This window comes from Bactrocera tryoni, chromosome 1 (genome assembly GCF_016617805.1).
Source record: "Bactrocera tryoni isolate S06 chromosome 1, CSIRO_BtryS06_freeze2, whole genome shotgun sequence".
NCBI lineage: Eukaryota > Metazoa > Arthropoda > Insecta > Diptera > Tephritidae > Bactrocera > Bactrocera tryoni.
Genome location: NC_052499.1, coordinates 53,198,190 through 53,211,874, shown reverse-complemented (window position 1 = coordinate 53,211,874; position 13,685 = coordinate 53,198,190). Strand labels below are relative to the sequence as shown.

The window sequence follows — 13,685 nt, the reverse complement described above, 5'->3', positions numbered from 1 at the left end:
ATATTTGTGTGCATGTGTGTGTGTATCTGTACGCAAAAACGCATGTATAAGTGTATGTAAATAATTTTCTCACAACGATATCGTAAACAAACAATACAATTATTTTATATCTGGTATTAATTTCATGTTTTATTCTTATTTGTTGTTGTTTTTCCTCACTTAATTTATTTATATTTGTAATTAAAACAGCAAACGCTTTATAGTCTGTTTTGGGTGCGCAGTTTGTCTGCGACACGCTCTCGCTTAAGATGTGTGGCGCGAAGATCGGCTTCAAGTGAGTCGCCGTTCCGTTCGCGATATTACTATATGCAAATATTCTCAGTACAGTGAATGTTCAAGTCATTAATTAAAAAATTATTGTCATATTAATGAAATAAAGAGTGCGATGTGCCATCGGCAATCATTCATGTGGCGTTCTCGGCAAAAATATCTAGAGTACTTGAAATCATTCGCAAATAATTAGTGACAAGTGAACCCAGTATCAAATTTAGTGTCCACCGCGGTCCAGCTGTCACTATGTGCTGGTGTTTACGTGTCTATTGGACTGTTTTGCATAATTTGTTCACACGATTTGTGACAGCATTTGCCGATTCCGTCTATAATAGTGATCTGTGCGCGCGTTTAATGTGTTGTTCGCATTCTACATGTTGTTTTTGTTGTGGTCATTGTTTGTTTTATAAACATACTGAGCATGAAGCGCGCAAATCAAACGATAATGACGGAGAGGAGCGTGAATTAACGCTGGCGGATATTGAAGAGGGGCAAGCCAAAGCAACCTCTCCATTTCAACACCACGATTACGTCATAGTTGGTGAGTACGCTAGAATGTGAGAAATTCTTTTGCTCAGCGGATATCTAAAATCGATGGGCAGTGGTAGGAGCGAGTGTTCTACTCTCAATATACTTTCATTATCATTGCTCATAGCCGGTTTTATATATCAAAATTATGAGGATGTAATGTATAGGAAAAATAATTTTATTATCTGTAAATAAATATTGTATACACTTTTATCATCTACAAAAAAACTTAAAAAAAACTTTAATACTTTAGGAACACGGCTTAATAATACTTTTAAGGGTTTTAGGAGCAATGTAGGAAAATGACCGGAATACTAACTGGTCTATGTCTGGTGGCGGCACACGCCCGCAAATTGGGACTGATAGATAAAGAAGACTGCAGGAAATGCTTAGAGCAGGGCACCAGGGAAACAGTGGAGCGCCTCTTGTGCACTTGTCCCGCATTGGCAAAACTACGCTATAAACACGATATGATACACTATAAGAGGTATGATACACTGAAGAAGTATCGATAGTGAGGCCGCAGAGTCTGTCTCTTCTCTTGGACTTAGGAACTGAACTACATCTGGTATCGCAAAGGACCAAAACTCGAGATTTATCTCTAGAAAAACAATCTAGAGGCCATAAATCGCATGATCTATGTGACCATTTGATTGGGTCTTCTTCTTCTTCTTTACTGACGTACTGGTGGAGGATGGGGTCATGTTTAGCAATTCGCGGAAGTGAGGAAAGTTCAGTCACCAGAAATTATTATTTTACATATGGCTCAAGTAGCTCACGACTTCCGGTCTTAGTTCAAGTATGTCCTAAGCAGCCAAAGAACATCCGTTTGAAGGCGAGCTAAAGTGAGACGGCGAACCAATCTGTAGAATACGATTACGTTGCCTGAACCACTTTTCAAGCTTTGTCTCAAAGGTCACAAACCTTACCTCAAATCCATAACCAAAGATGGCTGTCAAGAGCTGTCAAAATCACGTTATCCTTATTGGTAGACATCAATAGCATGAGAGGCCTTCAAAGTTTTGTTTGGATTTGTTGAAGTTGCTTTATTGTAATTTGCGGGTTTTGCTTCCATCTACTTACCCTGTTTTTGTTTTTCGTCTTTTCCTTTTCAGATGATATCGACGCTAATTATCTGGAAATTGAACGCCGTAAAATTGAAACCGAACACTACTATCGTCTAGTAGATCGCGCATCTGCTGAGCATATTCTCAATTTTCGAGAAGACGGTGCCTGTTTAGTGCGACCGTTCAAAGAAGCGGTAGGTTTTTGCAGCAAATTTAATTATAATGTGCTACATCTCTTTCAGATAACTTGCTAATCAAAATAATCCATTCATTTCTTCATGCATTGTCCTATAGGATCTGTCAATAAAATATATCGTAACGGTATATGCACAGCAGCAATACTTCCACCTCTTCATCAGACAGTTAAATGGCAAAGATTCTTACAGCATCGGACAACAAAAGCCAAATGAGAAAATATTCAAGTCACCAAGTGATATTATCGATTTTTATAGCCTTAATGCATTACAATGTACAAATAAAAATATTAGCGTATGTTTAGTATTAAAACCAATAGTTACTTAGCTGTTAAGTATACTAAGTATGTATGTATGCATGTAGATATATAATTTAATTGTACTTTAGTTAATTTAAACTAATTTTAAGCATATAATATTTATTGTTTAAATTTTAATTTAATAGAAAGGGAGTTAAGTATCCGATATATATATGTACATATGTACATATTGAAAGAGAATTAGAAAACTTTTATAAATATTGGAATTTTAGCTGAGAACTGTTGCACCAGAAAAAATGGCTAAATAAATTATACGTCAACCCGACTGCTGCGCACTATTTTAGGCTAACTCTATTTGCCTACACTTTAATTGCGCGTTTTTGGAAGTCGCAAGCTTTTACTAAGTGGCTACTATCGCTTTAAAGACACAGTGGTTGTTCTGCATCAGCGCTGGCCAAAGAAATGCTTTGATCAAGTCGGAGCGCCGATCTGATTGTGTATGCCGCTCGTGCTTTTCCGGGCGCAAGAAACCTGTTTCAAATACAAAAAATATATGAAATAAATATTTTTATAATAAAAAAAAATAATAATTTTTTTCTTTACCAAGATTGAAATCGGTATCAAGGTAATAAGGTGACTTCTGATTAATCATGCGCCAAGCCAAGCGCACACAGGCGCTGACGAAGTGCGTTAAAGGTGGACATGACTCCAAGCAGGGATATTCGTGGAGAGTGGAAAGCACCTGTGGGATAAGAAGTATAAATATTGTAATAATCAAGGTCAGAATTTTTTTTTACAAAAAAATTTTGCTTGATAAAGAAATTTTGGATTAAAAAAATTCACAACTTTTGGATTCTAAATTAGATTGTCAGAATTAAATTCCAATTTAGGATTACAAGTAAAATTTTTAGTTTTTAATTTGGGATCAAAAATTTCTCACTTAATTAAAATAATAATCATTATTATAATAATAATTAAATTTAATTAATAAAAATTATTATTATAAAACTATTTTAATTAATCAAATTTATTATAAATATTATTTTATTTTTTACTCTAATTATTAAATTAAAAATATTTCCTTTCTTAATATTAAACTTCTGCGATTAAAAATTAAAAAAAAAAATTAATTAATTTTAACTCCGATTTGAGATAAAAAATTTAAAATTATAAAAAAATAAATTGTGAATTTAATTAATAAAATTGAATATTTAAAAATTAAAAAAAGTTAATTAATTTTAACTCCGATTTGAGATAAAAAATTTAAAATTATAAAAAATAAATTGTGAATTTAATTAATTAAATTAAATACTTAAAAATTAAAAAAAAGATTAGTTAAATTTTGAATTCCGATATAGAGATAAAAAATTTAAAATTATAAAAAATAAATGTGAATTTAATTAATAAAATTAAAAATTTAATAATTAATTTTTAATCCAAGAAGATTATTAAAAATTGAAAGACTAATTTTTAATTAAAAAATTAAAGTGCTAATTTTTAAAATTAGATTTTCAGAATTAAATTCAAATTTTGGTGTTAAAAATTAAATTTTCAATTTCTAATTCTGATTTTGTGCTTAAAAATATTTTTGTTTACTTAATTAAAATAATAATTATTATTATTTTCATTTTTTACTCTTATTTTTAAATTAAGGAATATTTTCTTAATATTTAATATCAATCAACTGCGATTAAACATTTAATTAAACTTTTAATTCCGATTTTTGGGGCTAAAATTTTAAAATTAAGAAAAGAATAAATGTGAATTTAATAATTAAAATTAGAAATTGATTATTTTATTTTTAATCACAGATTTTTGAACTAAAATTGAAAAACTATTTTTTTATATAATATTTAGAGTAATAAATAAAAAAAAAATTATTAAAAATGATAAAAATTTTATTAAACTTTTAATTCCGATTTTCGGGTTAAAAATTTAAAATTAAGAAAATAAATATATGTGAATTTAATTACTAAAATTAAATATTTAAAAATTAAAAAAAATTCCCAAAAATTTTGGAATCAAAATTTGAAAAAATTTTTAATTATTATTTTTGAAATATATTTTTTCATTATTAAAATTTAAAAGTATAAATAAAAAAATATTATTATAATTTTAATTAAACATAAACCAAAAATAAATATTATTAAAATATATTGATATTTTATTAAAAAAAAACTTTCTTAAAAAAAATCAAAATGGAAAAATTCACACACGAAAAATTTAACTTTGTAATCAATATATTTTTTGATTCTTAATTATAATCTTGGAATTTACATTTTTTTAATTTCCAATGAAAATTTTAATCTGATTTTTAAGATTAAATTTTTTTTTAATCCCAAATATTTTATGATTAACTTTAAAACTATTTTCGATTAAGTTAAGGATTACAAAATAAAAAAAAAATCTTTCAAATGTTTATTAAATTATATTTTTTTAATCTGCTAATAATAAATTATATAAAAAAAATTTATCCATTCAAATATACCTGATTGAAAACGGAACGTTCGATTTCTCCGACCGGAAATGATTCAACGGTCTCCTGCAAATGTGTGCGCACCGCACGATCCAAGGCAAGCGTACTCTCACTCGACGAGTCCAAGGCGCAATTCAATATCCGACGCACTTCAATCACTTTCCTTTCGCGCATAGCATGGCACAGACGAAATGACAACTGAAAGGCATACAAAACTTCTCAATTATGTGTAGAAAATATACTTTAGCTTAATTATGGTTATTATTGTGTTGTGATTGTAGTTTGAGCATTCACGAGCGCTTAAGTTGTTCTCAAGTGTCGAAGCAGTCGAAACAAATTACTCAATAATACTTTATTGAGTTGATGAAATGATGATTACCCGAGACTGTTAACCAAAACACCTGAGCATCATCATTATCATATTTATTGAAACCAATTTTCTTGGTTTCTTTAGGCATACTTTCAGTTAATGTGTCCATTTGTGTTTAACTATAACGTTTCTCAAGTGCCGCCAGGTACCAAAAACAAAAAAAAATAATAATGATGCAAAATAGCTTGTAGACAGTATTGCCAATCATCATGATCATCATCGAATTTCTATCAGTTTCTTTAGGCTAAAATCGGCTGTTGCAAATTTCACACATAATTTTTTTTTTTTCAAAGGCGTGCAGCCGCGCTTGTTAATAGGAGCATGCCTGTAGGCGTTCAAAATCACTTTCTACTAGAGTCAGCCATCGACAGGTATTTTCAGCTGTTATAATTCACTATAATTAAGCGACTCGGTTTCGCAACTTGCCACAGTCAATGGGTCAGCACTTGAATATTTCAATCTAATTATAGCACGTTATTTCATATAATTTTGGGTAATAATAAGCATTTGAAAAAATGGAGCGATTGATGAAAGCAAAAGTGTTAATCGCAAACAAGCTTTCTTTAGTCGGTAGATAAGTTGTTGGTGTTTTTGGTTTGTAAAGTACACGACTTATTCGCTTTCAGGGCAGAAAAATTATATTTGCGTGTCTATTTGATTGATTTTATGTTTATATCTAAGCAAATAATGCGCGAATCGAACAGGCAACTGGTATAAATGTAATATCACATTTGATGAAATTTGACCCGGACTGACAAAAGTAAATTACGTTTTCACGTATTTTTATACAAATCTTTATTATCGCCTTCAAAGTAGGCTCCTGGGCCATTATAAGCAAATTCCAATTTTACGCACTTGTTATACTTGCATATCAGAGTGATTAAAAAATTTTTTTTTTTCGTATGGTCCTAGAGGTGTCTAGGAACCTATTTTTCCGAGTACCATACAAAAAAAAAATTTTTTTTTGAATCACCCTATTGTATATAGCCTTGGCTTGGAAAGCCTTCAGTGAATGCCATTAAGCATTAATTTTGTTTTTCTTCGTTTCATCTCATTTTTTAGAGAAATTTTAAAGACAATCGGAATGATTTTCAAGGACTGTTTCTTTAGCATTTCCGATGTTATCTTCATTATCTGAGGTGGATGAACGACTCGCTTAAGGGAAGTTTTCGATGACTTTACGACCTTCCCTGAATACTTTGTGCCACTGAAATACTTGTGTTCGTGATAAAGTGCACTCCCTGCAACACTTGTACAACGTTTTCAATGATTCCGTGAACCCATTGAAACACAAAATTTTAAGTAAACTCGTTGTTCCATTTTTTCCACAGTAAAATTCGCCAGACAAACTTTTCGCGTCGTAAACAAACAGATGTCAAAAACACACTAGGTAATTGCTTATGATCAAATGGAGATCTGATTCATACGAACTTAAAGAAAAGTTGGATCAATCCAGGAAAGAATGTTAACTGATCCAGTTTACACGTGTAGTATGAATGGACAAGTGCGAGTCAAATTTGATCATATGGTAAATTGGCAAGATAAAATTATTATAGATGTGTGTATGTATGTTATAGAGATATCAGCAGGCAATTGTAACACTTAAATGGGGTATCAACAGGCTCCCTTCTTTTGAATTCAAATAAATAAATTCTATAATTCCATATAGAAACTGTTTGAAGAGAGGGCAGACCTCATATTTAGCGAGCGGAGAAGCGGTGAATGGTAGGTATCATATAACCATTAAATGTATATGTATATTATGTAAGTACTATATATATTAAACTTACCACAATTATCGAGAAGAGTATTTTCGCTTTCAAATTTTGAACATGTTTCAGCTGCGGCAATCCATCTAAAGCCTCCAAAGTGTCTGCTCGGTTCTCCAAATATAGCGTGCGATATTGAGTTACCATTTCACTGCAAATAAATTTCACTTAGAAATTTCAGAATGAATTTCAGAATACCTAGATATATAGGGTGTTCCAAAATTAACGCAAGATTTCAATTTGCCACCATTTCAAAATCTCTTCACTGTTGAACTTCATGATACCCAGCTATCTGGTAATAGCACACAAAATGATACGGAAGCACTAACACGCTCCCATTCTACCGATAACGGTTCTAGGGACCTTTCCTTGCTAGCTCATTAGCTTTACAATAATCTACGGTTTCGCAGTGACGTGAGACCCATGCCAGTCCTATCGCAAAGACACTCGATGCTATTAATAGCGAGGTTCGACACTCTTTGACCAACCCTGAACGCACTGTTAATGAGTTAGTATCGCCGCTTTGCTATCTGATGGTTACTTCTCTGAAGAAGACTGCACTCCGGGGCAGTAAATCTCCTGCTACCTTAATGGCTGAAACCTCGAGTTGGAAAACATTGCAATAGTCAGGAAGCCTGAAGCTGGAATTGATAATAAAAGCTCCTGACAGTAAACCCCTCTAACAACCTTCCCACCAAGCTTTAAAACATCCGTAAAGAAGCTGATTGCCCCTTTCCTCCAACAGCTCCTTCCCACCCACAACTCGTTAATATTCAAAATTGTCATTTAGAGTGATAATAAACCACAAGCCATTGTAGAGAGGCCGTTTTAACTTCAAAAGGTCACAAGGAATGCTATAGAACGAAAAAGTAATTAATCATCTTTTTCGTGTCTGAATTGGAGGATGTTGGTGCGGATGACCCTTGGTTCCAACAAGACAGCGTTACATGCCATACAACCAAAGCAACAATCAATTTATTGAAGGATACATTTGGTGAGGGCATTACATCGCATCGTCGGCCTGTGAAGTGGCCTCCAAGATCGAGCGATTGAACACCGCTGGACTATATTTTTTGTGGTTATACGAAGTCGCTTATCTATGCCGATAAGCCTGAGACGTACGACGGCAGTTGCTGCAGAAAGTTATTGAAAACTGGGCCACTCGGTTGGAATTTATTAGAACCAGCCACGGCGGCCACTTGCCCGAAATCGTTTTCAAAACATAATGGCAAATCTTCCCAAATATAAAGCTAAATTCTTGGCCCCAACATGAAATTATATGAGTTTTATTTCTTCTTGGAAACCGCGCGTCTAAATAAACACCCTTTACATTAAATAAGGTCAAATATTCGTCTTGAAGCTTTCGTGCCTTATAAGGTCAACATTAGATTAATTTGTGTCATTAATGATTTGCACGCTGAGTACGAAAAATCATTGTCAATTACTTTGGAACTTTTCGACAGGTCACCCACACATAATGACCCAAAAAAGGCCGATGCAAAGAAAAAACACTAAATAGCAAATAAATAACTTTCACCACATTTGTGGCATGTTTCTTGCCTTACCTCGTTTCTTCGCTGGTTGAATCATCCGAATGATAGCCATCACTGCAGTTACTACTGTTGCTACCGCTACAAATAGCAGTCGGGCTTGTCGGTAGACTTTCGGGACCCATAAGCTGTAGCACAGCTTCGCAACCTTGCGCGAAGTTCATTAATAAACCGGCCGCCGGACGTTTCTCTATACAAGCTTTACCATCTAAACGTTTCACTTGGCCCACACACTTCAACACCTCTTTGTCATTCTCCACACGTTGACTAAGATTCTCTACAAGACAAGCCAGCTGCTTTAAAGCCGGCTTATCCAGCATGGTGAGCAGGGTTTTGTTCTCGATCAGTCTTTGTTGTATGTCACCGTAGTTGATGGCAAGTAGGCGTTGATGGGAGGAATGTGCTGGATCTTGATGCGCAGTCACCATGCTCAGCTCTTCCAATTTATGTATGGCCATTTTGTATATATCCAAATGTCTTTGCAATTCGGTCTTGAGCGCATGATGCAGTGATATTAACTGTCCGGTGGCGTCTGTGGTCAAACCGTGCACACCCAAACCTTGTACGGCGTTATCGAAGGATTTTCGCCTCTCGCGCAGTGCCTGACGTAAACTGGGTTCATACTGAGCAATGGCCTGTGTAAGCTTCGCGCAACGTTGCCGCGTACCTGACTCGTGGGGATATGAAAAGAGGCGCACCAGCTGCCAAACAACTGATTCTATGGGTACATCCGGTTTTGGTGAGGGGTTGACGGTGATTAATCTGTAAGCAGCGAATAGCTTATTAATAAAACATAGCCTTCTTTAAAGAATATGCACAAAATTTAATTCTTCATCAATTTCAGGTTTTACCTCGTGAAAAATGACTCCAGCAGATAGGCGCTGTGCGGTAAATGTTCCAGCAGCAAGTCGATGGGCAACTCTGCTATGACTGAACGCAAAACGGACGGTCCCAGTCGACCCACAACACCAGCCGCCTCTCTATATTGACGTCCCTCGGAGAGCAACATTAAACGTCGCAATACTTGTCTGGGACTGGTGAGAAATTCGCGACCATCACGTGGTGGACCACGTATACGTTCACGACTATCGGCCATTGTGTCATTCACCGACTCCTGATGATTCTTCAGTAGTATCTGTCGTCTGCGTGCAATGTTTATAAGTGTTCGATTTTGTTTTTGTTTAGATTGTGTGCTTCAGTGGGTTTTAGCGACAGATGAGCTGATGTGATGACTTGAATCATACAGATGGGGCACATGAAATGTGGAGCGTTAGTCTATGACATAAGTTATAAATGTACATACTATGTATAGGTATGAAAGGGTGGTACATTTAGTTAGTTTTATTATGCAAAGCTATAAAGATCTGGTAAAAAGATATTCATAATTTTTGTAATATATGGATTTGATAATCTGTATCTCCTGGCTTAAGTGCGATCCAGTAAAGCTATATACCGTTGAAAAGACAAGATTTCGTGCTAAAAAACTTCTCCGACAGATTTGTGATTGCTTGACTCAGAATTCATACATTTACACCAGCCAAAAGAAAATACACTACCTTTGTGAACACCCAAGTCATGCGGCTGAAAATGTGAATATTTTGGGTGGTTCGGATACTTTAAAGGCCAATCCCGGTAATTTTGACGTCAAAGAAGTATCACGCTTTTGGAGACTAATTGTCGAAAATTGTGATAAAATAATGGAAATCGTTGAGTCTGACCGTCATGTAAGCCCTGTTTCGGTTTACCAATAGCTAGACAATGCACAAAAAGCCTTATGGTACTATTTAAATAAGGCTGAATGCAAAAAGAAGCTCGATGTATGGAAGCCACACGAGTTAATGCAAAAAAACCAACTGCCAATCCCCGCCTATGGTTACTGGTGTTGAAAAGTGAATCACTTATGTCAAGTGAAAGTGGTCGTGATGGAAGAGAGGTGAGCCGACTCAAACTATGGCCCAGCCTGGATTTATGGTTGAGAAGGTTTAGCTAAACAAGACACGAAAGAGTACCAGTTTTGCATCGAATTGTCAATGGCGATGGAAAATGGATTTATTTCAAGTATCCTAAATGGAGAAAATCAAGGGTTATTCCGGGAGAATCATCAACTTTGACTGCAAAAACAGATTGATTGGTAAGAAGGCTTTATGTTTGGTGGTATCAGAAAGCTATGGTATATCATGAGCTTCTAAAATGTAAATGAACAATTCGAACCATACATTGTTCGACCCAGAATGGGTCAGAAGACACGTCAAAGTAATTTTGTTACACGACAATGCACCTGTACACAAAGCAAAATCGGTTCAGGTTACAATTAAAGTACTGACCAGCACTTCGATTCCTACGCAGAAGTCGAAAATTGGGTATCTAATTGGTTCGGTTCAAAAGACATTGTATCCACAAATTGCCCGAAAGGAGACCATAATGTGTAAAAAGCGAATACTTTGAATATTTTTTTTTTTACTTTTAATTTAAAATTATTCTTTAATTCTCACAAAACAACGCTCATTACCGATACACCTGGCGATGTAATTGAAATTTCGGGCAAAGATTATTTTTGGAGTAAGATGAAGGAATAATTTCGACTGGTTCTTTCAGTAAGCGAAAAATAAGCAAATGATCATAGATAAAGAAGAAAATTTTTGATAACCAATTTGAACATGTTCCATTATCAAGGGCCTTTTACTCAGAAGCTGTAAGTGGCTCACCTTTTGCTTAAGCATAAAAATTCTTCTCAGCAATGTCATTGAGAATTAAAGAATTTCATAAATTTCGAATATTATGTAACAGATTTATTTACGATCCATTCACATAAGGCAAAGCTACCATTTATGGTATAAGCTTCAACAGATGACACAGAAAATGCCTTCTAAAATTACGAATATAGTCAAGTTCCATAAATAATGGAAATGCAGTCTCATGGGACTACTCCAAGAACATATTAATTAATTAATTTTTTATGCATTATGAAAACGACTAACTATATGGACCACCCTGTAAGTAAGTACGGACCACAAACTGAACTATCAAAATCAAGTTCTTGCATAGAAAACTTTTTTATTTGTGAAGGTTATTAAAGCATCGGTGCAACCTAAGTTAACTTCTTCTCATTTTTCTTACAAACTTATTGCTTTTTATAAACTTACAGCATCTTAACTCATAAAGCGCGCATAAAATTGGAAAACACTCAGCGTCCGGTGCATATAACAGCTCTGAAATGCATAAGAAAATCGAGTTTATTTTATATGTTATCATATAAATATAATTATACATAATGAGGAATACACTTAGACTAGTTTACAAGCGTAAATAAAAGCAATAATTATTTTTTTATATAAATAAATTTCATTTAGTGCAAATATTTTTCTGAAAATCTCAGACATTTTAATTTTATGACGCTCAACTCCATGAATTCGCAAATAAACACGACCAAATAACTACAGCTGTCACTCGCACTTTCACCTGCATGTCATGAGCAGCTCTGACAGACGATTACTTTTATAAATATTTATGTACATATGTATGTTTGTATGTCTGCTCATAGGTGCGGTTATAAATATTTACGCACGTGCATAAACAGACACAACTAGGTGCAAGTGAATTTATGTTGGCAGGCAAGTGTTCGCGCCAAATTCTCAGCATACATACATATGTATCTCATAAAAGTATGCCTCTGGGAGATTTTGATTTACAAGCAATTGTATGTGCTTTCGAAAATTGTAACCACAAAAATTGCATTTCATTCATTAATTATGCTTTCGACGCTGAGCAGCCATTGCATTCGTTAAGTGGAAGTGAGTTTGCGAATTTGCGGAAAAAAATATAATTTCAAAAACAAAAAAAAATGCAATAAGAAGAAAAAACTTTAAATTCGTTTGCACCGAAGCTCTAATGCCCTTCATATATACAAAAGGTTTCTCACGAGAACTTGATTACGATCGTTCAGTTTGTATGGCAGCTATAGGCTTTAGTGATCCGATCTGAATAATTTTTACAGAGCTTGCATAATTGCCTAGGATAATAGTCTATGTGAAGTTTTATAGAGATATCTCCTCAAATACAAACGATTCTATACAAGAACGGGATTTTAATCGATTAGTTTGTATGGCAGCTATAGGCTATATTGATCCGATCTGAATAATGTTTTCGCAATTTGCACCGTTGCTTTAGGCAATAGTTCGTGCCAAATTTCGTGAAGATATGTATATCGTCAACTAAAAAAGTTTTCCATACATTGACATGATTCCGAACGTTCGGTTTGTATGGCAGCTATACGTTATAGTATTCCGATCTGAAAAAAAAAATTGTTCGGAGATTCTAACATCCTCTAGAAACATAAACTATGCTGAATTTCATGAAGTTAACCTGTCAATTAAAAAATTTTGCCATACAAGGACATAATTCGAAAAGCTCAGTTTGTGCTAAAGTGTTCCGATATCGGCGATTCCGACCCGCTATTTGGAAAGAAAAGGACATGTACAAAATTTCAGATCGATAATTCAGAAACTGAGGGTATTGATTGAAGATGAGGCGACCTTTGGTCTATTGTGCCCTGAGGGTATACTTCGCACTTATACACACGGACATGACTAAATAGCCTCAGACGCGCCGACGTTACCTTCTTAACTACTACTACTTAATATTACCTGTTCAGGGTATAACAGTGAGTATAATAGTGTTAAGAGCGCACATGATTTTTCCAAAAAAAAAAAAAAAACAAAAAGAAAGCAATTGAATATCGTTCCGTTTGAATGGAAAATGCAACAAAGTCTCGACGTGTATAATTATAGGTGGTTGCATTTCCTTGAAATCGCATCAGTAGCATTGCATAAATTATATATTTTTTTCATTTATATAAGTGGTGTTGTACCATACGACGTATTAAAGTAATTGGCCTAACTTTTAGCCTTCCAATGTTAAAGTTTGTTCAAAGATATGCCAATAATAATTACAATGTGAGAAAATGTATATTAAATAAACCGGAAGAAAAAGCTACGTTAAATATTATAAAATTCCAGTACTAAATTGCATATAAAGGCTGTGTTTATAATATCAATAAAGGCAGGAAATATTCATAATGTTATGCCATTATGTAAAAAGTAACAAGCCTACAAGGAGGAAGTACTGAACTAATGTTATCTAGTTTTAGCATCAGGACTCACTGTTATCAGAAAAAAATGTCCTCTGAATTTCGTTAAGATATA

At 34.1% G+C, this 13,685-nt stretch overlaps 2 protein-coding genes across 2 annotated transcripts; one reads left to right on the top strand and one right to left on the bottom strand.

The window, feature by feature from the left end:
• The first annotated feature begins 269 nt into the window (after positions 1 to 269).
• Positions 270 to 2,387, top strand: LOC120782658. The gene is made up of 3 exons (XM_040115033.1): positions 270 to 811; positions 1,914 to 2,059; positions 2,160 to 2,387. The coding sequence occupies exons 1-3, from the start codon at positions 517 to 519 to the stop codon at positions 2,385 to 2,387; spliced, it is 669 nt and encodes a 222-aa protein (XP_039970967.1). The 5' UTR covers positions 270 to 516.
• Positions 2,388 to 2,640: 253 nt separating this feature from the next.
• LOC120766311 lies at positions 2,641 to 9,619 on the bottom strand. The gene is made up of 6 exons (XM_040091729.1): positions 9,336 to 9,619; positions 8,500 to 9,246; positions 6,956 to 7,085; positions 4,808 to 4,993; positions 2,923 to 3,061; positions 2,641 to 2,850 (listed from the first exon to the last, which is right to left on the bottom strand). The coding sequence occupies exons 1-6, from the start codon at positions 9,578 to 9,580 to the stop codon at positions 2,720 to 2,722; spliced, it is 1,578 nt and encodes a 525-aa protein (XP_039947663.1). The 5' UTR covers positions 9,581 to 9,619; the 3' UTR covers positions 2,641 to 2,719.
• Between the last annotated feature and the right edge of the window lie 4,066 nt (positions 9,620 to 13,685).

Excerpts from the sequence above, each read along its gene's own strand:
- LOC120782658 (XM_040115033.1), top strand. The coding sequence starts at position 517 with ATGTGCTGGTGTTTACGTGTCTATTGGACTGTTTTGCATAATTTGTTC. Across the intron at positions 812-1,913 it reads CCACGATTACGTCATAGTTG|ATGATATCGACGCTAATTAT; the intron begins GTGAGTACGCTA and ends TTTCCTTTTCAG. Across the intron at positions 2,060-2,159 it reads TGCGACCGTTCAAAGAAGCG|GATCTGTCAATAAAATATAT; the intron begins GTAGGTTTTTGC and ends ATTGTCCTATAG.
- LOC120766311 (XM_040091729.1), bottom strand. The coding sequence starts at position 9,580 with ATGGCCGATAGTCGTGAACGTATACGTGGTCCACCACGTGATGGTCGC. Across the intron at positions 7,086-8,499 it reads TCAACCAGCGAAGAAACGAG|TGAAATGGTAACTCAATATC; the intron begins GTAAGGCAAGAA and ends ATTTATTTGCAG. Across the intron at positions 4,994-6,955 it reads TACTCTTCTCGATAATTGTG|TTGTCATTTCGTCTGTGCCA; the intron begins GTAAGTTTAATA and ends TATGCCTTTCAG.